This window comes from Barbatula barbatula (assembly GCF_947034865.1).
Source record: "Barbatula barbatula genome assembly, chromosome: 23".
NCBI lineage: Eukaryota > Metazoa > Chordata > Actinopteri > Cypriniformes > Nemacheilidae > Barbatula > Barbatula barbatula.
Window position 1 is genome coordinate 13625741 of NC_136786.1, and position 27966 is coordinate 13653706.

Genomic DNA, 27966 nt, shown 5'->3' on the forward strand with positions numbered 1-27966 from the left:
TCTATATCATCAGATGGTTACACTGAATAATACTGACGATGATGCCCTAAGGATTGTTTCCTTTGTACACTACTGCGTTGCTGCATAGTATGAACATTTTCTGTATATATACATAACACAATCTCTGCAATGTATATACTACTTAGTATTCAACAGTAGTTGCCTACTATTGTATTACAAACATGTTAAAGAGAAAATGACAAGAAATACAACCTGTTAACATCCTCGTGCAAGACCAACAATGTGAGCAGTGATAAAATCTTTGTTTAAAAACTTAAATTTGACATGGCTTCCTTCCATCCACAGAGTATGTTTTGGAGCTGCTGTCAAACGTTTTTGGCAAACATCTCTCATTGCAGTCTTATAGGTGGCACATTTTTGGGGGAATGTGGAATTTGTGCAGAGGTTTCATGGTTTGGGTGCAAATGGACCAGGATTTTTTTACAACGTAGTCTAGGAGATGAGCAAATAAATGTTTGGACAGTTCTTCGTATGCCATTAACCTGCTTGTTGAATCGGATAGAGGTGTTAAGTTACCCTCAAGTGGAGAGTCGTAAGAGGCCGAAGGTTTCTCCAATGAGGGCTTGAGACATTTTGTGGCTAGGTGCTTAAGTGTTTTTTGAAAATCCCTTGATACACTAAGTTTCTGTATTAAGATTGACACTTAAGGCTTATAGGCAAAATTTGAAATGGGGTGGCTCGAGTTGGGTATATGTATAATATTTTAAAACCGTAAATGTGTACCACTATATGGAATTTGCATATCATTTGGAGACTGTTTCATTGATAAAGATGATTTACATTTTGATGTGATACTTCGCCCCCCTAAAATTCACTCTCTGGACCTCCCACCATGTTCCCCCTATTTCCAACCCTGCTTATTAGGATTTTAAAGAATCTTCTAAAGAACAAAACATCTTGGGTAGGAATGTTCTCCACAGTTTGTATACCAAATGATCCTCAGTGGTTCTCATTATTGATGAATGCCACACGTTTCAAATTAGTTATAGTTAACTTTAGTCAACAAGTAAAGAATTTGACTCAAGTAGTTTCAGAACATTTTGTGCCTTGAGTTAGTCCAAGCAAATCAGGTTTTTTTAGATTCTCATTTGTAATAGTCAGGTAAGACACATTCAGATCTCTGCGACAGTATACTATTAATCAATATTGGACACTAAGCTGTAAGTAAAAAAATTGTATGAACTAACAGGTGCATTTACAGCTGCAGCGATTTTTCATGAAGGGATTTGGACACATTCAAAATGTTGGTTATTTAAATCCAACGTTGGGTCAAAAAGGATGAACTCAACCACTGGCTTATTTTAACCCAAACTGATGGGTTAGTTTAACCTAGCTGTTAGGTTAGTCTCTTTTTGACCCAACAGCAAAAAAAATTTATAGTGCGAGTTGCTTAAAAGCAGACTATCAAAATCACTGAACACTCTAACAATGGTTTCCATAAGGCATTCTCTCCCACGGATGCCAGTAGCTGCTTGTTTTGACAATGTGAAAAGTGGGAGTTGATGCTTTCCGACATCCATACCAGACCCAGAGCACTGCCATCGAGGGGCTTACAGCTTCAGTGTCACATGGTTTTTACCCTCAAGCCCTCGTGCACATTCCCGCTGAGCCTTATAGAAATAAGATTGAGACCTCACTATTGTCATAACAGCTGCCCCTATGGAGGCTTTGACCCTTTTCTTAGCACTGAGCAAAGTTGTCAACACCCTTGTCATCCTCCGTACAGGATTATGGCATGGTTCTGTAAGCAAACATGGACTCGGCAGCAGGCTTTGTGCTGTGTGCAATAAAGCTTGTGCATTGTTCTTTTTTATAAAAATGCATTTCTTAAGTGTCTATGATTTTGTTTGTCCATTTCCAGGACTACTTCACTGATTTGATCACCAATGACAGCATCAACTTCTTCCGAATGTCCAAGCGCATGTACCCTCATCGGCCAGTGATGATGGTGATCAGCCACGCAGCACCTCACGGCCCAGAAGATTCGGCACCGCAGTATTCTGAGCTCTTTCCAAATGCTTCCCAGCACATGTAAGTGACTCCAGAACCTTCAGCTACATCCTGCTAGTGTAACAACTGTCAACTACACCCATTATATTCTGCACGAGAGCCAAGACGTGAAATAGCCTGAAATGCACTGGCATTGAAATTGTTGAGTCTAGATTTTTATTGTTTTAAAATAGTATATTCCAAGGGACACACGAGGGCCCATATTTCAGAAGAACGGTGGCATGTCTAGTATATAATTTTTTTCCTTTACATTTTAAACCGTTATAATTTGTGTTGCAGGCAAATATAAGTCTGTAGCAATTGGAATTTTTGTGGCTTTGTATTTTCGGATACGTTTAGATTCCAACTGATAACAGCCCACTAAAATCCAGTGTCACTCACTACCACCATGAAGCCCAAATGATTTATAATCAAAGTAAAGTTCTAGCACATACCAAGCATGATGATGAGGGGATGAGATTTTTATGGACCTCGCTCACTAGTGCCTAGACCTTGACAGGTTCATGGTGCTATCATCAGTTACACCGTGCCACATCCAGTGTGGTTTAATGCGTTTCTAATGTCTTTTGTGGTGTCGCATCGCACAGTCACGTCCGGTGTAGACACTGTGTTAGGCTCTTATTCCACACACCGTGTCATGGCGACAGGCCAGTATTCCTGGCATTTCAAAGTCGTGTTAAGGAATACACCCCCTTTTGTCCTTCTGGCCTATCCATTTCTTGCTGCTTTTCCACAATTTTCAGCCTGTCTACAACTTAGTGCTTTTTCTTATCAATCATGTCATTGACTCTGTAGGTTTTGCGATGTTTGGAATGCATCGTCTTTAATTGATATTAATAACACAAAGGGTCTTCTAAGCGCATGCTTTAGGTTCTCAATAGCTCACTCTTGGATACCCAAGAGTCACGTTGTCAGACGAGTTGCCGATGCTGAAAAGGTTGCCCAGCAAGTTGTGCCAAATGAATAAAACAGATGGCAGGCGCAAGTTTCATTGTGTCGCAGCAGGGTTTCAAGCACTACTGTTGAGCAATTCAAAGCACAAAGTGGGCCAGTGAAATTTGTTTTTGTTATGATGGCCATGCTACTTTTATGTTTACATTTATAGTTTATTTCTGATGTACACAAATGGAATGTTGTGCTCTGTGACCCCGCCACGTTTATAATACCAAAGTTCAATATAGATAAAGAACATTCAAGTGGCAGTTTGGAATAAAAACTTGGCATTGGTCTGTGTGCTTTTTTTCTGTGGTAACTGATACAAATTATCGAAAGTGCCTAAGGGTTGAGCTTCCATAAGATAAACCCGTTTATGAAATATTTACTTCAAAATTGTTTCAAGTCCCGTTAAGCAAATTCACACAATCGGTGATCCTTGCTGTCTATTTAAATACAGAATTACTGAACTGAACTGCCACATGCATGCAATTTCATTATAAGGACCATCCTGCTTTGTGACGGGTGTCAGATTCAGACTAAGCCAATCCATTGACCTTGAAATTCCCGGTGGCTTGCTGCCGATACCCTACCTACGCTTAGAGACAGGTTCCTTTTGTGTGTTCTATTAGTATGCCTCACCATGTGCTCTGTGACCTCTTCCACCAGTCAAAGACAGACTGAGGAGGAGAGGGCAAAAGCCATCCAATCTGAACAGAGCTCTCCTGTGGCCTTCATTCACTGACACCCGGTGTGAGCGTCTGCCTGGAAACCTACAGTAAGGCACAATCCCTCAGCTGTGGAAAGAGCCCAGATGCAATCAACAGGTGGCCATCTCTAGCCTTAGCTCAACAAACAAGTCCACAGCCTCCTGTTTGCCCAGCTTTTTATTCTCCACTTCAAATGCAAATGAGTTATGGCTCTGTCGTTGCTGGACTTATTACAAACTTTATTTTGGGCCCGAAGGCTGGGGAAGCTATTATTTTTCTTATGCATGTGCCAACCCTCAAACGATTAAACCCTGCCAAGAAACTCCAAGACTCTCAGCTTGGTGTGAGAAGCGATGGAGCAAGAACCCAAGGAAAACATAGCACGAGGAGAATTAGTACATTTCCGTGGAGGGCGTGTGGGGCGGAGGGGGTGATGGCTCCATTATTGATGCTTGTCAAGAATGTTATACAACAGACAGGTCCAACCACCACCAGTGCTTGTGAAATAGCAGACAGGTGCATGGTTTGCTAACAGTAGCATGTTGTGTTCTTCTGCGCAGAACACCCAGTTATAACTACGCACCAAATATGGACAAGCATTGGATCATGCAGTACACGGGCCCCATGAAGCCAATTAACATGGAGTTCACCAACTATCTGCACAGGAAGAGGCTTCAGACGCTGATGTCTGTAGATGATTCTGTAGAAAAGGTCAGTGGGTTTGTCTTTCTCAGCTCTGGATATTTTAAAAGATGTACAAATAGAAAGGCAATGTGTGTTTGTGTCTCTTTCAGGTATACAATACTCTGGTCGAGACCGGGGAACTTGACAATACCTACATCATTTACACAGCTGACCATGGGTACCATATTGGACAGTTTGGACTTGTTAAGGGGAAGTCCATGCCGTATGATTTTGACATCAGGGTACCGTTCTTCGTTCGAGGTCCTAATGTGGAACCAGGGGCAAGGTAACTTCAACTTGATGTTAATTTGAACACACATTGCACAAATATATAGAGATTTATTCATTAAAGGTTTACATTTTTGTTTTATCTTGAAGGAACAATCATCTTGTACTAAACATAGATTTAGCACCCACAATATTGGACATAGCCGGCCTGGACACTCCTTCTGACATGGATGGAAAATCTGTCCTGAAACTTCTGGAGCACGAAAAGACTGGAAATAGGTGAGATAAAGTCCTTCCGTAGCAAACGTGATATATCCAGCCTGAAGAGAAACACATGGCCGTGTAGTATCTCATTGAATATTTAATTCAAGTTATATTTACCCCACTCGAAGGACTTATGAACATTTTGGGTTAATTTACAAAGAGTTTCTGTCAGTTAAAGAATGCTGTAAACGCTTTGGGTTTCCTGCCACCCCTGATGGCAAGAAACGTCGAGCAGATTAAGGTGTCGTAATTCAGGCCAAGCTAAACAGCTGTTTATGGCACGCACATAACTAGAATACTGAGAAAGGATTTTAATATTAGCATTTTCGTTTTGCAGATTCAAACCCAACCGGAAACCTAAAGTCTGGAGGGACACATTCCTCGTGGAGCGGGGGTAAGACAAACATCATTCCCCCTTTTCTCAATCATACTGTTAAATCAATGGCCAACGTGCAACAATTCTTTATTGATTCATTTCCGATGGGAGGCTCGTGTATAAAATGCAAATCATTGCGTTCGAGTATTCTGATAAGAAACTGCCAAAAGATAAAATCATGAAATTATGATTCCGCTGTGCAAACATCATTCTAGGTTGATGTGTCCTGGTTAAAGTTTGCGTAAAATTATATTTTTGTTATATGGTCAGTAGCTGCGTAAAATTGTTGTGAAAAGTTAGTGTTGTTTCATCAGATGCCGCCTCAGGAGCTAAGCTATTTGATCAGATCATGTCATTCTCAGATATGTTTCAGTATAAAAGAACGCTCACGACAGAAACAAATCCTTCCTCAGGGAAAGATGTGATATTGAGGTATCCGTGTTTAACTTGATATGCCTGCAAAGCGTTTCCTGTGATTTTTATGATGAGGTGAGGAATTCAGGTATGGTGTTGAGATTACTCTATTTTACTCCCCTTGCCTGAGAGCAATTGTTGGATATCCTCTGTGTCTGTTGATACTTTCTCACGGCATGTATCCAAAAAAGTGTTTCCAAGACCCTTCTATCTATTACTGTGAAAGACGATCCAGGGCTCGAGTTTAAAAGTGTGGCTTGGAAACCCGCTGCTTGCATTCGCTATGTGTGGTAAGTGTGGCTGTGGTCACACTGCCGTCTCGGTCTAACATTCCACGTGTCGCTCAGAAGAGGCTGTCAGTCTGTTTAAAGCCACACAGTCTTGAGCAGAAACAAAGCGCGGCTTTAATAAGTGAAAGAAGATTTTTCTCAGAATGCTGCAATCGCAATTGATCAGTGCCGGCTGTTGCTTCCGTGACTAAGTAAGTGTTGCGCGTGAAGCCAGACCACTGGCTCTCAGTGTGTTTACACCAAAATGCCACGAATTCAACCGTTTTGCACAATCAAGACATTTAAATTTAAGGGATGTCAGAGATTTCCCACTTCATTGTTCAGCTCTGGGGAAATCATGTTGAGCGTCCATTTACACTAAAGAGATTATTTCTAATGCTTTGTTTATTTTTATAACTAGCTATTCACAACATTCCTACATTTATGAGTCAGAAGTACAATATTACAGTCTCCTAGAAAGTAAATCATGAATCCTGTCTCTGTGTGGTTAAATTTGTCCTGTAAATTTAGATTCAGGGCTGCACGTTCATGTTAAAGTAACGGTTGACCTAAAATGAAATTTACTCACCCTCAAGTTTCTCACGGCACTTTGTCCACCAAAAGACACCGTTGTCATTTTTTCTACTGTGGTAGTCAATGGTGGCCAAGCACTCTTCCAAACATCTTTCTCTGTGTTCATCAGAACAAAGACAGATTTGGAACAGCTCTTATTTAAAATGTTTGGGTGAACTGTGCCTTTAAATTAAGAGGCAGGCGGTCAAACAACTGCTGTAGGATTTTTATGTGACCCGATGCTGCCGGCTATGAAACGCAAGCAAGCAACTCACCAAAATGCGCTTTTTAATTGCAGCAAAATCCTGCGCAAGAAAGATGACTCAAGTGGCAGCGTGAACACCCAGAATTCAAACAGTCTGCCCAAGTACAAGAAGGTGAAGGAGGCGTGTCAGCAAGCCGAATTTCAGACGCCTTGCGAACAACCAGGACAGGTATTGACTCACAGTATGAAGCCCATTAGGTTTTAGGCCAGCTCTTGGCCCACGTTCATCTATTGTTGACCTAAGCTGTTTTTATTGCTTGGTTACAAGGACACTTTCCGCACCAGTTTAGAAGTGATTAACGGCATTCATTTGCACCTTTAATTTGGATGTTTAAGCCGGTGCCGCTGTAATTTAAACAACATATTTAAATCAAATTACGAGTAAGCAGAGATTGTGTGCATAGTGCTGATGAAAGAAACTACAAGCGGTGCGCTCGGTCTACCAGACCCTCTGTGGTGTGGCATGAATCTTAGAGAGCCGAACATTACAAATTGCTACAATTTCAAGTAGCGTAAATGCAGACGGTATTTCAAGGATTGTGCTAATGCAAACCAGATTTTCTTTATAGTCAGGTTAAGTGTTTGCCTGCAACACTTTGTCTGGGAATGTGATTGAACGCAGAAAATTCGTTTGCGTGTGCTTGAAATAACACGCAGGTTTTCATCGCAGTTCAGTTACCTGCAAGAACAAAGCTGAAGTGTTAGAGAAACTTGCCATATTTGTATGCACCCAGACAATACATATTCTTTGTTTATATTATGTCCTTGGAAGTAGTTGATATAGTTTTGTCTGTTTCTAATAGAAATGTGACGATAAAGGCATGCAATACTTAAACCACTGTCTGCTTTGAGGTCAATGAGGCCAGTGTGATTGAAAGTTTATGCCTGCGTATGTTTCTCAGTGTGCTTCTTCCTGAGTTTGAGTTGTGTCTCTGTCATTCAAGTAGTAAAGTAGTGAGGCTTTGCATAGTTTGCTGTAGCTCTGTTTGCTTATGTCTGTTTGACTAGTGGCTATTTGGAGCCAGTCTGCAAGTGTGGATGTGAGAGTCAGGCAATGCTAAATCTATGTTGTGTGTGTGTGTGTGCTTTTTCCTGCTGTATATCTGTCTGGATGTGTGTGCTTTTTCCTGCTGTATATCTGTCTGGATGAGTCAAAATGCTTATGCTAGCTTTGGCTGCCTGCTCTTTTGGTTTATTGCCTTGCAAACAAACGTTTGTCTGCTGTCCATGCTCGCAAACTTGCTGACAGATATCACAGCTTGCAGATACATGAACTCTGTGACGGGAATTCTAGAGCTTTAGAGGAACACAAAGCGAGGATGTAGACATTGTTTGGATATGGTTTCTCGTAGCACATGTCTCGATTGTGGTCAGCGTCTGGTGTCTGCAGTGCAAGCTACGGACAATTAGAAAATTAGGTTTGTTTTGTCTTCGGATTCGTTGCATTGTGGGAAAGATTTGGGAGGGTGGGCCTTTTCTCGGTTTGATTGTGAATTAATGGGATTACTCTATGGATTCAAATGTTTGACCGCTAAGCCTTCCTTTTCACCATTCACACACAGAGGATTATTTTCATTCATAAAGACAGCCCTGGTCATGCAAATGTAGTGGTTTCTTGCACACAGAGCGGTTAGCCAGACAAATGTGTCTCTAGTGCTGAATTGCGTGTTAAAAGTCCAACTTCCCACTTGTTTATTGAATGGCTTTGTTTTCTTTGTAGAAATGGCACTGTGTTGAGGAGGTCACTGGGAAGTGGCGCTTGCAGAAGTGCAAGGGGTCTCTGAAAGAGGGGTCCAAGAAGAGGGCGAGAAGTCTTCGCTCACGAAGCTACGACAGTCGGGAGAGAGACTGCCACTGCGGAGACAGATCTTACAAAACTGCCAAGGCGGAGCGGCGGGCACACAGACAGTTTGGCCAGAGCAGAAATCCACGTAAGCTTATATTTGACCCTGTACCACAAAACCAGTCATAACTAGCACAGCTATATATGTAGCAATAGCTGACAAACCATTGTATGGGTCAACATTTTTATACCAAAAATCATTTGGAAATGAAGGAAAGATTATGTTCCATGAAGATATTTTGTACATGGATTTGTACACCTACTTGAAATATGTCAAAACTTTATTTTCGTGAGTGGATGCAACAAAATCGCTAACAAAAAAATAGCTGAAAACACATACAGACTTCGTTCGCTGCTGTTCGCTCTTCTGGAATCTATGTAAAACTTAGAATTTCTGCTTTTGGGTTAATCTGCTCTCCACAACCTCATTACAGCGGTAAGCCAATAGAGAGTGTTAAAACAAACCTGTTTATTCTTAGCAACGGCCAGCTACAGCACCTCTGGTGGACAACTTTAAAGGCGATTTAGATGCTAACAAACCATACATCAATGGAAAGCTTATTTATTCAGCTTTCAAATGATTTATAAATCTCTATTAAAACAGATTGACCCATGTGACTGGTTTGAGGCAGTGGAGGAGAAAACAATATTATTTAGTTGAACATTTATGCAATATTGTTATGTATTTTGTGGTATTTCCTGTCTTAAGGGTTGACAAATTTTGCTTCAAAGTCCAAATAAATTCTGAATATTTTTTAACTTTCTAGCAATGAAAGTAAAATGAAATTTTAAATTATAGATACCTGTATATTGAATTTAAAAACAAAGTTTATGTAAATTTACTGTATAGTATACAGTATATATACAATAACATGATACAATAAGTAGTATTGTCATTATTTTTATATTCAATATATTTGAAAATATTTCATTATAAAACCATGTTTAAAATCCATACGATCCAAAAAAATGTAGTATCTAAAAAATTTAAACAAGGATTTTATGCTTTAAATGCTTTCTGGATGTCTATTGGACACCACCTACTGGTGCATCAATGTATTCTACTCAAAATCCTTTCAAATCCATTCAATAGAAGAGCCAGGTCCCACTTCAAACAGACTGGAAGACAAATGAATGAAACGGTATGCAAACAGTATGCGTGTAGATATTAAAGTATTTAGGATGTCTGTTCCCAGGCTACAGACCTCGCTTTGTGCACACACGACCTGCCAGATCTCTGTCAGTGGAATTTGAGGGCGAGATCTATGATGTGGACCTGCAGGCTGATGACAAAACCCCCCTCGAGCCTCGACCAATCAGCAAAAGGCACTTTGAGCCAGAGGGAGGCTTTGATTCAGACTTCGGGCTGGAGTCTGATGACGGGTCGGAGGAGATGCAGTCCGATGACACTAATGCTGTGGGCTACCCCAGTTCTCTCAAAGTCACACATAAGTAAGAGCTCATGGCAGTTAAACGCACATATAGTCCTTGGAATAAAATGTTCTGTGCTTAGTTTTCCAATGATCTTCTCTTTTTGTAGTATGCGGTCTGTCAAAATTGTGTTCATGTTTTCTGGTTTAACAGGTGTTTTATATTAATGAACGACACTGTGCGCTGTGAAAGAGAGATCTACCAGTCCTCCAGAGCATGGAAAGACCACAAGAACTTTGTGGACCAGGAGGTATGCACCATAACAATGTCTGGTGTTTGTTTGAAAGCTTGTTCCCCTGTCATACGCTGACTGTAAGATTAATGCTGTATAAACAACATGAAACATTGTTTGATGTGCTTGTTCCACAGATTGAACTTCTACAGGATAAAATGAAGAAACTGCGGGAGGTCAGAGGTCATCTCAAAAGGAGGAGACCAGATGAATGTGACTGTGGAAAAAAGAGGTCAGCGACAGTCTTGAAATCACACACGTTTTTGTTCGATCGCTTGTGTCATGTGACTTGAATCACTAAGGAAACTCTGAGTGAACTATGGAAACTTGATTGATCAGTTACATTCCCTAAACAACTTGCTGTTTTACTCCTTGAGTATATGTAATGCAGTTTCTTTTAGGAGTATCATTTCTAACATTTTTGGTTTTTGATAGTCTATGTGCAAAACAGACATATGAAACTTTAAATTCAGTTGCCAAATCTTTTGTTTTAAATCTAAATTGGTCTGAATCCGATGAATCCCGGTGAGTTTAAGGTCTTTTGAAGATGTTTCAGCATTGACTGAACTCATTGAATTTAGTACTGTTCTCTCCTCATTATAACCAGCTATTATAGCAAAGTGAAAGAGCAGAAAAACAAACCCGAGCGATTGAAGAATAGGAATGACCACCTCCATCCCTTTAAGTGAGTGATTTGTGTGTTTGTGTGTGTGTGTGTGTCCTGAACCTTGTCCACAACTCCGCATGTGTGTCCTCAATGGTGGATTTAACATCTGGGTAATTCCAGCGTTATGGATGTGACATTTGCTGTCACAACCTGAAATGTAAACTTTCAGAGAATGGATTTATTAGCACCATCGGTTTATATTTTACTAAACCCCCGTTGATATTCTAGACATCAGAAAAATACTAGTCCATGTGTTTTCGGAATTAAAAATGGAAATAAACATGCGTTATTGATGTGACAAAAAAGGACGCCGTCATTAAGAGTGAACATACTTTGTAGGTTTTGGGGGAATTAGAATTTACGAACCAGAAGTAATGGAGCAGTGATGGCTCGTAATAGCACATAAAATACAGTAGTTGTTATAAATAGGCATAATATTAATATTAGAATAAAGTATAAGAAAAACTGACTGTTATTCTGGAAACCCCATGTTCTGGAAGCAGAAAAGATGCTTTTAAAACTTTTTCATGGTTAAGTTGACATTTGCATGGAATTGCCCATCTATTTGGGTTTGGTGTCTCTAGCAAACTTTAACCTTGTTTGTATTCAGTTAGTTTATAGGATAAATGTTGGTTAGAAGTCATACAGTAGCATTGCAGAATATGTGGTTTCTGTTGTATCTACGTGTGTGAATTCTGCATGCTTGTATGTATTATTTTCAATCGCATACATGTACATAACAATGAAACACTGTGGTCTGCAGCAAAGTTGTGAAGTCTGAAAATGGGACAGGAGATCAGTTCCGTCTTCTCATGACCCCTGATTCAATCCGTGTGTGCATTGCCTGGTCTGCCTCCTCCCAATCTCATTGTATAATCCACCTGGGGATGGACTTCTCTTTCACCCGGGATCTAATGTTTCCTTCATTTGTGCCACAGAGAGGCCATGGAGGAAGTGGACAACAAGGCTCAACTCTTCAATGAGATCCGCCGCAGGAAGAAAGAGAGGAAGGAAAGGAAGAGGCAGAAGAAAGGTGACGACTGCAGTCTTCCTGGCCTCACCTGCTTCACGCATAATAATGACCATTGGCAGACCGCCCCCTTCTGGAACTGTAAGGAACCGTACCTAGTTGCTGTGGACTTCTCATCTACTTGTACTGTTTGGAATAAAATGATTTCTCTGTTTCTGTAGTGGGCAGCTTTTGTGCCTGCACAAGCTCCAACAACAACACTTACTGGTGTCTGAGAACCATCAATGAGACTCACAACACGCTCTTCTGTGAATTTGCAACCGGGTTCCTGGAGTACTTTGACCTAAATAGTGACCCTTACCAGGTGAGGATGAACAGTGTGGCTTTAGATGCATTTTAAAACTCCTTTGTTAAACACAATCAGTGAGTTTATTAGTTTTATAATTATGAATCATATTTTCTATTTTATTATTTTGTTATTATTGTTATATATGAAGAGGTTTCAAAATGAGATAACATGTTTTTTTTACAGTACATTCCAATTAATATCACTCAAACTGCAGTTGGTTGATTTTGATTTATTAATCACTAAAAAATACAGCTTACTAACACAATACAATACAGCTAATTAACACAATACAATATAATACGGCTAATTAACACAATACAATATAATACGGCTAACTAACACAATGCAATACGGCTTACTAACACAATACAATACGGCTAACTAACACAACAAAATACGGCTAACTAACACAACACAATACAATACGGCTAACTAACGCAATACAATACAATACGGCTAACTAACACAATACAATACGGCTAACTAACACAACAAAATACGGCTAACTAACACAACATAATACGGCTAACTAACACAACACAATACGGCTAATTAACACAATACAATATAATACGGCTAACTAACACAATACAATACGGCTAACTAACACAATACAATACGGCTAACTAACACAACAAAATACGGCTAACTAACACAACACAATACAATACGGCTAACTAACGCAATACAATACAATACGGCTAACTAACACAATACAATACGGCTAACTAACACAACAAAATACGGCTAACTAACACAACATAATACGGCTAACTAACACAACACAATACGGCTAACTAACACAACACAATACGGCTAACTAACACAACACAATACGGCTAACATAATCAAATAATCAATTTATTATAATGTAATTTAGTTTCACATTTATATTACAACCTGCATTAACTCACAAGCGCATTTTATGTTTTTGCAGTTAACCAACGCAGTATACACTGTTGAGAGGGACGTCTTGAGTCGACTACATCAACAGCTGATGGAAATGAGAAGCTGTCAGGGTCACAAGCAGTGTAACCCCAGACCTAAGGGCCAAGATACAGGTAGATATCCCGTCTTTGCTTCTTTGAGTGTGATAAGTGGAAATGCTACAAATATGCTAGAATCAATTGTGTGCATTCTTGCAGATCTTTGAATAGATTTCATTTTGAGGAGAAACCTTTTTTTGGATTCATTTTTAGATTTAGTTCCAAGTCTCCAAAAATGTAGTTGAATTTCATACCTGTAGTGTGTGAGAAGTCCTGGATGGTTGTCTAGCATGTTTTATGGTCTGATCTTGGCATGATGCATGAATGGGATAAATCACGTGATGCTGTGTGGCGTGATCTGTAATGGTGAATGACGGACTGCTCACTAAGTTTGTACTTAGATCTTTTCATCTGTATTTTCCATTTGATTCCCTCACCAGGAGACTATGCTCTCTGATTCCAGCAGTTTAGCAATCACATCATCTCATTCTTTTGCATTTTTCGTCATTCTTAGTGGACATCGGTGTAGAATATCGCTTCAGTGTATTATATCAAGAAAGATGTAGTGTTATTTGTATATGTGAAAATTAGTTTTCTGTGTAAATAATTTTTAACAACTAAAATTATAAAGATATATGCTGACACAGTCCTTTTTGGCTTTTTTCTTGTATTGTTTGACAGTCCAACTGTGGTTGGGAAATGACATTTTCTGGTGGGAATGTCAATCTCTGTTCTCAGTACTGAGATGTTTGGCAGTTTAGGAGATTGAGCTTTTCACGTTTCTGAAATCTGTTTATAATATCCTGCGTGGAGAGATTGACTCATCCTGATGACATCATAATTGCACAGAGAGTAATCCTAGAAACCAATCATAACAGCTGCTGTGACAATCTGCGTAATTGAATATTTTCATTTTTATACAAGTTGTCATACTGTGTTGAAAGACTCAAATTGAATAATGTGGCCAGACCATGTGTTATGGAAACATAAATAATTAACTGTCATTGTGAAAAAGTGAAAGCATAGCCTATAAGGATAGTTCAACCAAAAATGACAATTCTGTCATCATTTATTCAACCTTGAAGGTGTCTTCTATTGAACAAGAACAGATGTATTGCATTTATGGTGGCCTAAGTATTAAAAAAAGTATGGTGTCCACATTCTGCTAAATCGTTTTATTCAAGAAAATCAAAGAATGTCATACAGGTTTGGGCGAGTAACCAATACCGGATTTTTTTATTTTGAGTGAACATTTTTTAGGTATGCACACACATCCTTGGTGGGATTGGAAAGAATAACTAGTTCTTAGCATTTCGTAATGCAACACATAATTGAAACATGCATGATAATAGCTTTTAGTGTGCATGAATAACATTCATGTTATTCCTGACTGTAATTGCCGTCATGTCACGTTCATTCCATTCTTAACACTACACATCCTTACCATCTGACAAATGCTTCTTCATTTAAACAGGACCACCTGGATTGTCCTACAGAAACACATTAATCTCAGTTTCTCCATCTTTCATCACATCTATAATATAAAAGTACTTCTCCTCAGGAGCTACGGGTTATGCATGAAGAACTGCAATGTGAATGTTTCTGTTATTTTTCGTGGTAATCATGATAGACGTATAACATTGAATTGCTTTTATTTTCCTGATCAGGGAGTAAAGATGGAGGAAGCTTTGATCAACACAGGTATCCATACTTTTTAAATCCCTCATTGGCTTTTGAATAACTGCATGGGCAGCTTGTATCCACTAATACGCCATTTGTGTCATTGAGCTAAGTGTGTGGTTGCATGTTGGGTTGAGCTAACATGAATTCAGGTGCATTTTTAAATCACAGTATTTAAATGTAATTCAGACTTGACTTTTTTTGTGCCAACAATAAATTACATTATCCAATCATTTTTAATTGAGATTATCTGATACAAATCATTTAGGAAAACCATTTGTACTTGCAATTTTGGTAAATGATTTGCCATGGCCCACGTCAGTTTAGTTGTGGCATTTACAGAATCTCATTCTCATCATTCAGAACGCCAATTTTAACATCTCTGTTTTTGGCTTTACCTGCTTACCAGGCAACAGCATCATCGAACATGGTCAAAGTTGAGGAGGCCAAGCCTTTCATTCCTGTGAGTCTTTGAGACTATATGAACCTGTTTCTGTCTTCATTCCACTCTTGAGTAGCTCTCCACACCGCGCAGCAAATATCCTCAAGCCCCGAGCCGAGCGGCAGTTCTGGTTCAGTGCAGCAGGAATGCACAGATCATCAGCTACTGCCTGACCCGCTCTGGGTATTCTCATTCCATCCCATCCAAGCTTCTGTCTCTCGCCCTCCTTAAACACGCTTTTCTTTTGCAGATTTTTGTTTTCTACCTCTTGCCCACCTTGTCTTGTTAATGGGTTGCTGAATTCTTGGTTCCGGGTTGCCTGGATTTTCCATACTTACTTTCTAAACATTGTTGGACGTTTTATCTTTGATCCTCATCGCTTAGATTTTCAGTTTTTCATGGCTATCGCATTGGATTTGGGTGTTCTGTTTGGATGCACAGAATATTTGTTTACTTGCCATTCACGCTTCTTTTCTGCATTGAAGTTAAAAGCTTTCTGTTGGTCTAGGGCCTATGTTGCAGTGGTGTGTGGGGCACTAATTCAAAGCAACAAAGACCAGGCATAATTGCATGATGTAGACACCTTCCAAACAAATGCTTTTGTCAGACCTAACTTTTTTCTCGTCTTTTCTCCAGAACACAACCAGTCTGGGACAAACACAAAGCTTAAGATGCCCAATTTCACAGAGGACGTCGCCTGGCAAGGACTGGAAGATTTGTACATTGTACAGGAAAGTCTGTATGAATACAGACACAACTACAGTCCTAGCCTGGAAGACTGGACAAACTTTTGGAAGGATGTAGATAGTATGTTTGCACTGCTGAGAAATTTTAAGAAACTCAACCAAACCGATAAGCTTGACCCCCTGGCTGAGCTGGGCTCCGGGGTCCTGGAAGAGGCCAGCGGCGCTGGGACCCCTTTCCAAGAGGAAGGGCCCCGTGTGGTCACTCCGAGCCCCATCACCACAAGTCCCCAAAGCCCGACTCTAAAAATGCTTCAAAAGTCTCTCAATGATCTCCCAGAGGGGCATCCAACCAAATTGAACGGTCTTCTGAGAGGAGCATCCTGGGTTCAACAGCTGGAAAATGAGCTGGACGATGATGGTATGACATTTAGTGGCAATGGTGTCACCGAGCTGGAAACCCGCCATGACTTCCTGTTGCGCAGCTCAGTGCAGGGTCAGCTGGATCTCCAAGCACCAGATCACCAGCAGGAGGAGGAAGAGGACATTTTTCAGGCTCAAGGATACCTTCCCCTTGCCCCGCAGTCAGCCAAACCCCTAGAGAACCCTGGGGAGACTACTCCGCGCCAACCTGACACCCTCCAGGAGAAGTGGAACGAAAGCGTCAGACCTTTGACCCACAATCTCGGGGACCTTCAGGACTCAGAGGGTAGCGCTTTGGGCCCAACCTTTGAGAAAAGACTGCTGCCATGCACTGTGAAGCGAAATAACTCCGAGACACTAACCCCACAGGTCATGGACTGCTCTCCTGTATGAATCATCTAATGAATAATTGTATTTTATACAGGTACTTCCATTTATTAGAAAACGCTGTTATGTATTTTGTAAAAAAAAAAATATATATATACAAAATTATAGGTATAGGATGGATCTTAAATGTTGGATGTGTTTTTCAAATTTTCAAGTGGGAAAACACCATTGAAGTAAGGTTTTAATATATTTTTATTAGAAAACTGATTAAAATGGTGAAACCATTGCATTTAGTCTTGAATTTACCACATGCAGATTGTTTCCCCAAGATATGATGCACTTTTACATGTTTCTTCACCTCAGTGTATCCCAATGTTTCACCTATTCAAAAACAATTTCATATGGACTTTGACGGAAGATATTTTAAGTCTTTAAAATATCACTACATGGTGTGCTTATTTCTATCTTAACAGCTGCCTTTCACTTTTTTTAGTGAGTATGTAATGGTTATTGTTCTCGTTTACAGCTTGTTTGGTTTAGTACACTGTTGTTTACATTATAAAATACTGCTTTTTACACACTTTGAATTGTGGGTTTAATGGTTAATCTGCTTGGTGATTTATTTTTTGCAACACATTCACATGTTTGATGGTTCAACTGCATATAATGGAAGAAGGGTGTTCACTAAGTGCTTTTATCATAAGCCTTAATATGAAAAAGACTACCTTAAACATTTAACTTCAACTAATCCACAAAAAATATCATTTGTAAAGGAGCTTCTTTAGTTTATGAAGAATGTGAGATGGGCATTTGTCACTCTGTGCCTGATCATTCTGTATTTAGAATTAAAGCGTGTCTAAATTCATTTTTGAAGTAAAATAGTTTAAATACAATGTGACCTGCCAAATTTACAAATGACTTTCTTTTTAACCAATGGTGTTGGAACAATTCTGGCTTCTGGAAAGCCATGAAGCTGTTTTAAATAAAGATCTTTTAATGATTTGTCTTGCCTTCCTTGTGCGGCTGTTAAACATAAAAATCACAAAATCCTATTTAAAGTTTATCATATACAAATTCCCATTCAACTTGTGATTAATTTAAACTAATTTGTAACTTCCTTCAAGCATAGCAAAAAATGTATATTAGATTGAGAGAGACTGACTATCTAGCAACCCAAGAGGGCACTGAAGAGCCAGTCTGTTCACAATATTTTATTGTAGGGGTTTTGTCAAGTAACCACTAGAGGGCAGTACGCCACCTTGGCTTGTAATTAACTATCATCTTATTTCTGTATACAGAACTTAACGCTTCTGTGTTTTTTGGGATACCTTTTCCCCCAAAGTTTATATCTGATGTATAATTCAAATTTTATTTTTGTAGAGAGAGAATCAAAAAGGGACAAAACAACTATTGAAATAGGAAATATTTGGGACAGTTTCCTAGGAGTCTAAGCCTAACAATGGCAGGTCAAGACACTTAAAACACATTTTAGTTTGGGACTATAAACCCTTATCCTTAATTATCCCTAATTCTTCAGAATTACACGTAGGCTACGATGTCTGATGTTATTGATGTAATGATGGATGAGATATATTTTGATATCTAATTCACTGTAAAGACAAATGGTACAGTTTTAATAAAAATGCACAGGGAAAGGACAAAATTCCACTCGGGGGGCCTAAATTGCTCTCAAACATCCCTATGAGTTAATGCAGCCTCTTCGTGTACTGAATCCTCTATAAAATTAAATATGACATATTTGTCACTGAGATGGTCGCCGTGTGATCAAAATGTGTGCCATGAATGAGGTACAGCACTTGCACTTTTAAAAGGTGGAGGAGAGTGAAACTCTGGGTTTACCAAAGAAACCCTCCTCCCGACCAGGTTCACAGAGTAAGTCACTATGGAGTGACTTAGAAACGTGCTTAAGTTACCCCGCTTACTCTGGATTTATCAAATCTCACATTCTGAAAAGGAAAGCCCAGAGTTTCCCTCATTTCAGGGTTTATATACTCAGTTTTCACTTAACCTCTTTTCTGAAACGGGCCCCAGGCCAAGACTTGACTCCATGAACAAAAAAATCCAGTCCTGGACAAATTGTGATAATCACAAAATTACAACATAAATTGTTACAAATGTAATAATGCACACAAGTTAAACTGAACACAGGGTCAAAGTTGAGAGACTTCACTTTTTTAAAGTAGGCCTATTTTTAAGTTTAAAAGCTTATCTATTCTCATATACAAATATGTATCTTGAAAATAAACAATGTTTACTGTGAGAAATAAATGCATGTTGTTTCTGAATCAGATCAAACGCAACACTGTCTCTGTGGGATCACTGTAAACCACAGTTTTACTGAATTGACAATAGTTACACATAAAACTGTACATATCTTTTGTTAATAGTATACACGTATTTTCTTTCTTTATATTATCATTTTAATAGTTTACTTGAAACAACATTTTCGTGTCTTTGCAGTCCTTACATTATTTGACAGTCATCATTTATCATTATATATCCGAAATAGATTAATTTTTCATTATGCAACAGCCTCCAGGTTCACTACAATTGTGACCCTGGACAACAAAACCAGTCTTATGGGTCAATTTTTCGAAATTGAGATTTTTACATCAACTGAAAGCTGAACAGTTAAGCTTTTTTATTGATTTATGGGATGTTAAGATGGGACGATATCTGGTGGAGATACAAGAGTTTAAAACTCTGGAAGTAAAGGGTACAAAAAATCTAAATATTGAGAAAATTGCCTTCGAAGTTGTCAATCCGAGGCACTGTAGCAGGCCATCAACTCACAAAAATAAAGTTTTTATATATTTTGGGTTGAAAATGTACAAAATATCTTTATGGAACATGATCTTTACTTAATATCCTAATGATTTTTGTCATAAAAGATAAATCTATAATTTTGACCCACACAATGTATTTTTGGCTTTTACTAAAAATGTTCCCGTGCTACTTAAGACTGGTTTTGTGATCCCAATTAAGTTCAAACGTGTTTATCTATCCTGTTTTGTCGTACAACACAAACGTATTAAAGAAATGACGACAACTACATATCCCAGGATGCACCGGGGAGCACCCTTTCATCAAATACGTAATCTCGTTCACTCGCTCTCCGTTTCGCGGACAGCAACTCACTACCTCTGTCTCCATCTGCCCGTGTAAGTAGACTATCCATCATTTTATTCAATATTCAGACCTACAGTCATTTATATGTATTGTGATTTTCGGTAACTCGACATGTACAGTTGATTTCATATGCACATGTCAGTATTTCGACTTATTTTATTGAACAGGATTTTGTGAATTATCCTCATGTGTAAAGTCGTTCACGATATGCCAGAAACTATTTGTATTATATTAACGAACTATCGCGACGGATTGACACCATTTTATTGTTTTGAACAGTTTTTTGTCAGTGGTCGCGCGCACGTTTCTCGGTATTCTTTGTCTGACAGGACCGCTGATGTACAGCAGCGTGACTTCAAAACAAATGACAGCGTTTCTAACTCTGTTTATATTGATAGTTGGAGAGGTGGTAAACAAAACACAAACATTAAAATGAGTTTTTTGTGTTTTTATTGTCTTCAGCTGCAGGATTCTGCGCAGCGGATACTTCGAGTTTCATCTGAAACGTGCAACAAAGAGTCATTTCAGCACCACGAGTTCAATCCATCCTGTGTAATATCACTCACACATTTATGTCATAGATTTGATCTTATCTTTGCGATCTGACCATGACACTTTTACATGAAGAATGAATAGAAAGACATAGTTTAGTGATAGCTACCTACTGATATGCTTGGAGGGTCTTTGCGTGACTTTTTTGCCAATTTTTTGTCTAACATCTAGTCCAACTGTCAACTTTTTAATTTATTACCAAGCATACCATTCAGCCAAAATGACTCTGTCTTATAATAACGAGACAAAAAGTGAGATATCAGAATCCCTTGAGGTCTGTGAATTCCAGGGTCCGTACGGAGATTCAGGTGGTTACTACAAAACCAGAAGTTTGCCGGTTCTCAACGGCGGCTGTACCATTATTAAAGAGACGTTGGAACCGAGGCTGGCCAGCACGACGCAGACTTCCGTGCATACTGCCCACTATTCTGTATTCAATGATCTGCATCCCAAAACAGACTCTAGTGACTTGGATTCACCTACGAGAACTGACTTCTCCCCCTCTGTGTCCAGCACGGTGGGGCTTAGTAGCTCTTTGAGAACTGAGACCAATCGAACAGGTGGCAAAAAAGTTGGCTTTTCGGTTGTTAGATTCGTTCGTTTTCCTGTAAGGAAATATATCAGGATGATTTTTTCGGACTCTAGGTGTTTCTTATTCTGTATGTGTTACTTGACGTTCATCCAGTCGTTGATGGTTTCGGGGTATCTAAGTAGTGTCATCACCACCATAGAGAAGAGATACAGTCTAAGAAGCTCTGAGTCTGGACTGCTGGTTAGCTGTTTTGACATCGGGAGTCTGCTTGTGGTGGTCTTCATCAGTTATTTCGGGGGACGGGGACAGAGACCCCGCTGGCTGGCGGTTGGAGGGGTGTTCATCTCCGTGGGAGCGGCTCTGTTCTCCCTTCCGCACTTCATCTCTCCGCCGTATCAAATCCAGGAGGTCAACTCCTCCACGGGGAACGGCGGCCTGTGCCTGAACGGCAACGGAAGTAGAAGTGACTCCATGGATGTGTCGTCCTGTCCTCGGGACCAAGACGGCAACGATCATTCCGTTTACGTGGCCCTGTTTATCTGCGCCCAGATCCTGGTGGGCATGGGTTCAACTCCCATCTACACACTGGGACCGACGTATCTGGATGATAATGTGAAGAAGGAGAATGCATCTCTCTACCTTGGTAAGAATTTATTTGTGTGTCTTTACTTTTGTGTTATGGAGGAGTATAATACATATTCACATGATCTTCACGTCTTTTAACTAATTTTATTGAAAATTATCATCCATTTTGGGTCATGTTTGTGTTGTTTTAGATTGATTTGTGATGCTGAAATTGTTCCAAGCTTCTACCTCTTAAGGTGACATCAGTCTTTGATAATCTCCTTGTTTTGATTATATTCAGCATCATGCTATTATCAAAGTGTTAAGTCATAACCATGGCAACCATGAAAGTATGCAGAGAGTATGCATAGTGACTTGAACAAAGCAAAGCTGCTCTGCTCCATGATTGATTTACAGTTTAGATTCAGTTCAGAAATTGTTTTTGTACATACAGCTTGGTGTGTAAGTGGGGCAGTGACGGACCCTCAGTCTTGGGATACTGACCTAATATATATAACTGGTTAAAGAGCAGCTCAGGGCTGATAAAGAGATAGGGTGGGGTTGTTGTGAAGGGTGAGACTGCATCACTGTACATCAACCTTTGGAATGTGGAGCCGGCCATTATACAGTTTAAAAGCTACAGCCTTAAAGTCAATGTATTGATCACTGCTCGCATCACCTGAACTCACTGTGCAGTAAAGGAGATAAAGATGACTCGCTTGAGAGATTTGGGGGTTTACAAAGGCTTCTTTAGCTTTTATATACATTTAAAAAAATATTAAATGGTTTGGTTAAAAGTGATTGCAATAGCTTTTTTGTATTATGAAATGACCTTCATTTTCTTTTAATTTTCCTTTACGTGCTCATATAAAATAATATAATTCTAGTAAATTAATTAATTTGATAAAGCAGCCCATTTCTCTGGTATTTCCCTCTTTAAATTATTTCAAATCCCTTAACAATTTGTGAAAAGCTCTTGGGGCAGTTTAAAATTTGCAACTCAGCGTTTGCCTTTTTCTTGTCTGTTTTTCCTTTTGTTAAGTACATGTTTCACTATATTTGTGAGAACAAGTTTGGCCAACATTGCACATGTACATAAACACTGATGGTATCTTAGTTGGTAATGACATTTTTATTAGGAATGCTTATAATGTAGCATCTCATGATTAACAAATCGTAAAGGTCCCTAAACACTAACCCTTTTAATGAATAATCTTTCTTTCAATTTGAACAACAGACCGGACCCCAATCAGCACCATGCTATTACCTAGTAGCAATTTATTAAGAAAGCGGGGTCCAAAGTGTTTCTCTGACTGCTTTATGGGCCGGTGATTTTCTAAGTGTGGTGCTCATGTCTTATAGAGTGAACTGAACGGGGCAGATTTGAGTGGATTGGTGATGTCACAGAATTTCTGTTTATCGGTGTGAATGTGTGCCTGTATTTTAGTTTTTTGCCAATAATGCTTCAGAAGTTTTTCACCTTTAAACTCTGACACTGTAATAAACGTCTGCATTATTTCTTTACCGGCTGATGCATTTTCCGGATCAGAGATAGGTGATTGTAAAGCCCTGACGACTCCCTTGTGGGTGAGTGTTTTATTTGCGGGCGTAATTGAGGAATATAACACAGTTGAGTCTGTGTTATATTGGTCTTCACAATAAAAGGCCGCCTGGTGCAAACACCAACTTCCTGCTTCTGTTAAATTTAGAAGGGGATAACAGCTGCCGTATGTTGTGTGTGATTGTGTGTCTAAAATCTAAATCTAAGGCTTTCTTTTTGCATTTAGAGCATTGTTTTTCTAGCACAGAAACAGAGAGGATCTCAGTTTTGGATTACTGGACTAAACAGATTGAAACATTATTAATTACGTTACACTTAAGTAGAAAAGGGCATCATTTATACGTGAGTGTAATGACCAACATCACTCTTCACAATTTTTTTTGGCATTTATTTGTTTTTGTATTTTGTGTATTGCACAGTGTAAAATGCCTTGCAGATGTCTGTGTCAAGCTTATTATTATTTTTAGATCATCTCACTAAATAGTAATAAAATAATTTTCATATCATTATAATGAAATAAAATCAAGTCAGCAAACACAACATTTATAAAACTTAATTACCTCACAATATCCATAAATGTGATTTCTCATTCACGTCTTATTACTTATTAGTGGTGGAGTTGAAGATGACAATTCCCATTATTTTGAATATGAAAGTTCCCATTATTCCACACTCCTTCACAGTGTCATCAAGCTTCGCTGTTGTTGTTGTTTTGAACATATCTGTTTTTAATCTGCACCCCCTAACTGCACAATTTACAAACTGTGCCTTTAACAAGTTAACATAAAAAAATGCAATATACTCAAAACTTTAATAACTCTGATCTACATAGAAATGATTCATACATCTGAATGGTACCTTTGGTATCGTACCTGAGCTCGTACGCAAACTCTGAATTGTACTTCTCACTAAAATGAATTAAAGATATACATTGTATACATTGAAAAAAGTTCCTGTAACACTATTAACAACACTATTAAATAGTTGCAGTGCTACTTTTAGATATCCAGCAATGGTGCTTAAGTTATCACGATGCACACACACACGCAAGCCTTAAAGCATTGCCTTATCCTGCTCCCAAGTTTAATTTTATTCCCACCACGTTCCGCCCATTATGTATGGTCACTTTCCCAGAACATCCAGTGCATTTGTGCAGCCCTACAGAACATTTGCACCCGTGATGGTGTCGTCTGACTTTGTAACACCCACTTCCAACTAGGCCACTGGCTTTGGTTACATATTAGGGTTACTCAGCAGAAAGTGACTTTAGTAAGTACTCAGTGAGCCATTTTCCACCCTCCGTCACTGCTCTACTGTACTCTTCAGAATGTAAACACGACTTGTCCTTGAAACGCACTCTCAGCAGACGCCGACTGTCAGAAGAGATTTATGCGCTGTGTCACCTGACACGATCGCTGTCTAGTATTAGATGTCTGTCTTTTGTTTCAATACACTAAATGATTTTCTTAAAGTGGTACGTTCTATGTTTGAGTGAAGTTTACAGGTTGTTTCTCATGAAATTAATATTTCTAGTTCTTGGCTCGTCTTAAACAGTTGGCTTTAATTGTATAGTGGTCCTCACAAAATTAACATAATCTAGTTTAAATATCAGACGATTTGAATAATTTGAATAATTTGTCTTCATATTATGTGACTTGAATGACATGGAGTGGTTTTGCGTGGTTTTATTTCACTCAAGCCTTACAAATGGGGCTATTACACATATGTGCGTGTGAGAAGCCAGATTGGCTCTGACAGATGTCACATCGAGTTTGAAATGGGATCAGAAGACTTGTTATGGCATTAATGGTAATTTTTGTCTCTCTGCAGGGGTTGCAAACAATGTATGTCTCTTTGAAAAACTCAAATGATCTTATTCCGCAGTTACAGATCCCTGGATAGTCACTAAATAATAGCGGGTTAAACCAAATTATTATGGATCTCTGTATTCATTGCTTTAACTCTTCAGTCTTTGAAACAGTGGTTGTTTAAACTACAAAAGCATAGGGTTAAATATAATAATTCAAAGCTATTGTATAGATTTACTATTTTCCTACTATCTCTACTGTCTTTGTTCTGTTGAACACAAAAGAAGATATCTTAAAGAATGTAGGAAAGCAAACAGTTCTGGGGCACTTTTGACTACCATTGTAATTTTTCTAACTATGGTAGTCAATGGTGGCCAAGAACTGTTTGGTTACAAGCATTATTCCAAATATCGTTCTCTGTGTTCATCAGAAAAAAAGGAATGTGTACAGATTTGGATGAATAAATCATCTTTATTTTGGGATGAACTGTCCCTTTAAATAGATTCATTTTCAGTTTTTGTCATATTTAAAGCTTTACAGTCTTTGGTCACTATTCAGTTTTATCGTATGGCAAATTTGGCAATGAACAGCATCAAGGTCAGCATGAAGACATGAAGAAGTTTCTAACATTTCTAGCTGAAATTCACTCTTTGTGTGGGTTTTGGACAGTCTTTTAATTCAACCTTGGTCGGAAAGACACCTACTGTCTGACTCTGTTCTCAAAAGACATCTTGTTTCTTCCTGTTGACACAGCGGGATTTGTGATACCATATTGCACGTGAAAGCACCACCTTATTATTCTGTGTGGTAAAATAAAGTAAATCCATCCATCTTTTCAATAAGGCCTGTTGTTTGGCTATAAATACATTGCACATGATGAAATCCACCCTCCCTGTGCTTTCGCCAGGGTTTTAGATGTGACTTTGTCTTATCTCATGACCTTCCCTCAGGATATAGCTCTTGCTAAACTGAAAAAAAGGGATTCAGTCCCAGCCCATGGGCTATGGAAAAATACCTTTTCAGGTTTACTGTGCAAGTTTTGCATAACATATGCCTGTACAAGAATCATTGCTGTAAGGGACATTTGTATGATATTTTAATATGTTTGAGTTCTCCATGCGTATGCTAATCTCATTTGAAGACGTCGGAATGTGGACGTGGCAGCTGCTGAGGAGGTCTGGACGTGCTCCAGTGGTGTGTTTAGATTTGATATTGATTTATAATAGGGCTTGGTTATATTTCGTCTTGTTCCAATATTCACCTCATAGCAGGAGGAGATATTCTACTTGTTTTTTTCTGTTATGCGATCGCGAAAAAATCAGCCGAAACATTGAATGCTTTATGTTCAAAGTTTCTCATGTGAATATCCATCGACCCATTCTCTGCTCCTGACTATGCTGACCGGTCATCGAGGCTGATGTGGAAGAGCTGCAGGTGTATGCGTGAGTCCATTCACACGAACAAAAGACTGGGTGCCCATCTCGCTGCCCCCTTCCCCCATTGGGCCCTCATTGTCTGTGGCCACTCTGTGGATAAATACAGTGTGCTCGACCCAGATGGCTCTTTCATAAAGAATGTGCAATGGGATCATCTGTCACTGGTCCAGAATACTGGGTCATGGCGGAGGCATTTCTAAAGCTCATGCAATCAGTGCAAAGCCAGTTTGTAATCCAGTGTGAGGAGGAAAATGCAGACATGCACTCTGATGCACGTCTCCACCGACTAGCTCATTTAAGGTCATTTTATTAGTCTTACAAGAGGTGACATAGTATATGACACATTATGATTTTCTTATAGTTTCTCCAGAGTTGAGCCTTTAATTTCAATGTAGTTTTAATGTCAGTTATTTATAAGGTTATTCGTGGGGTAATGGAAATGGTGTCATGCTTCCATAATGACAGTTGGTGTCCCTTTTTATAATGTATGGCATAATGCAGTGTTATAATATTACAGGTCTTTGTTTGTATCCAACCATAAAATGTAAGAGTTTTGTAGTTTAAATGGTAAGGTATGCAATATCTGTGCCAGTCACACCATGAAACTAAACAGGAAAAAAGAAACGAACAGAAAAATAAATCTTTTAAACTGCTACTCGTATTATTATTTTAATTCAGAGTCTTCTTCAAAGATAGATTTAGTGATGCATTGCAACACTGTAAATTCAACTTTAAAGTTGAAAATATAGTAATAAGTACATTATTACAATAATCTTTTATAATTACATAATAAACTCACTTTATTACACAAATTATATTTTACATAATAGATCTCAGAGCGGATAGGATTAGGATACAGTGAACATCTGACCTCACGGTGAGCAAGGACAGATATATATGTCTTGAGACACAATGTTATAATTTTGAGACACTGAATTTTGGGTTTTCATTATCTGTAAGCCATAATCATCCAAATTTCAAGAAATAAAGGCTTTAAATATTTCACTCTATGTGTAATGAATCTATATAATATGTTGGTTTTACATTCTGAAATGAGTGACTTTTTTTCACAATATTCGAATGAATGGAAATGCACCTGTACAATATGTCATTTTACTTCATTATTCGCTTTCTGTTCATTTACATGTGATGCAGGTAATTTGTCCATTTAAACGTTTTTCTCTTGCTTGGTCTGTCCTGCCATACAGGAGATAAGTCCCCAGTGCACTCTTCAGAAGCCAATAAAACCAAAGCAGCAAATAGCATTAAGATGGCAATTAGTCTGTGGAACATGAGGGCAGGTCCATTAGGAGCACGTCAGCAGTTTTAGCGCCACCTCAGGATGTACGAGGGAGAGCAGAGATCCCTTAAAGCTTATTGTGGTGAGATCCCCAGCTGGTGAAAACCACAGTCGAAAGCACCTCTGCTGCATGGTTGTTAATATCTATTTTGATAATAAACTTAGAGCATTTAGCAAGTGCAACTATGTGCATGTAGCAGTTTAATTGTGTGGTTAATCTAAATTATTTAAATTAAATATACATCGTCATCGTATTCCCAAAGTCCAAAGCATTTTAAACAAG

General features: G+C 38.9%; 2 protein-coding genes across 18 annotated transcripts in view; both read left to right on the forward strand.

Annotated features, from left to right (window-relative positions):
* sulf1 (sulfatase 1) overlaps positions 1 to 17782 on the forward strand; it is a 73166-nt gene extending 55384 nt beyond the window's left edge. For 3 of the 17 annotated variants that reach the window (XM_079447767.1, XM_079447768.1, XM_079447777.1), the window contains exons 5-20: positions 1883 to 2052; positions 4235 to 4385; positions 4469 to 4644; positions 4737 to 4865; positions 5188 to 5244; positions 6781 to 6916; positions 8468 to 8678; positions 9787 to 10042; positions 10175 to 10271; positions 10391 to 10485; positions 10861 to 10938; positions 11859 to 12031; positions 12112 to 12254; positions 13177 to 13300; positions 14893 to 14926; positions 15984 to 17782. In XM_079447767.1, coding sequence (XP_079303893.1) covers positions 1883 to 2052; positions 4235 to 4385; positions 4469 to 4644; positions 4737 to 4865; positions 5188 to 5244; positions 6781 to 6916; positions 8468 to 8678; positions 9787 to 10042; positions 10175 to 10271; positions 10391 to 10485; positions 10861 to 10938; positions 11859 to 12031; positions 12112 to 12254; positions 13177 to 13300; positions 14893 to 14926; positions 15984 to 16017 — 2064 coding nt within the window. In that variant the 3' untranslated portion in view covers positions 16018 to 17782. Of the gene's footprint in view, positions 1 to 1882; positions 2053 to 4234; positions 4386 to 4468; positions 4645 to 4736; positions 4866 to 5187; positions 5245 to 6780; positions 6917 to 8467; positions 8679 to 9786; positions 10043 to 10174; positions 10272 to 10390; positions 10486 to 10860; positions 10939 to 11858; positions 12032 to 12111; positions 12255 to 13176; positions 13301 to 13665; positions 13875 to 14892; positions 14927 to 15314; positions 15531 to 15983 lie in introns of those variants that run through there. The other 14 variants (XM_079447779.1, XM_079447776.1, XM_079447769.1 and 11 more) reach the window with 9 other exon arrangements.
* Positions 17783 to 19914: 2132 nt separating this feature from the next.
* The window catches only part of slco5a1 (solute carrier organic anion transporter family member 5A1), a 31741-nt gene continuing 23689 nt past the window's right edge, over positions 19915 to 27966 (forward strand). The window contains exons 1-2 of the mRNA XM_079447635.1: positions 19915 to 19962; positions 20393 to 21657. Coding sequence (XP_079303761.1) covers positions 20703 to 21657 — 955 coding nt within the window. The 5' untranslated portion in view covers positions 19915 to 19962; positions 20393 to 20702. The remainder of the gene's footprint in view (positions 19963 to 20392; positions 21658 to 27966) is intronic.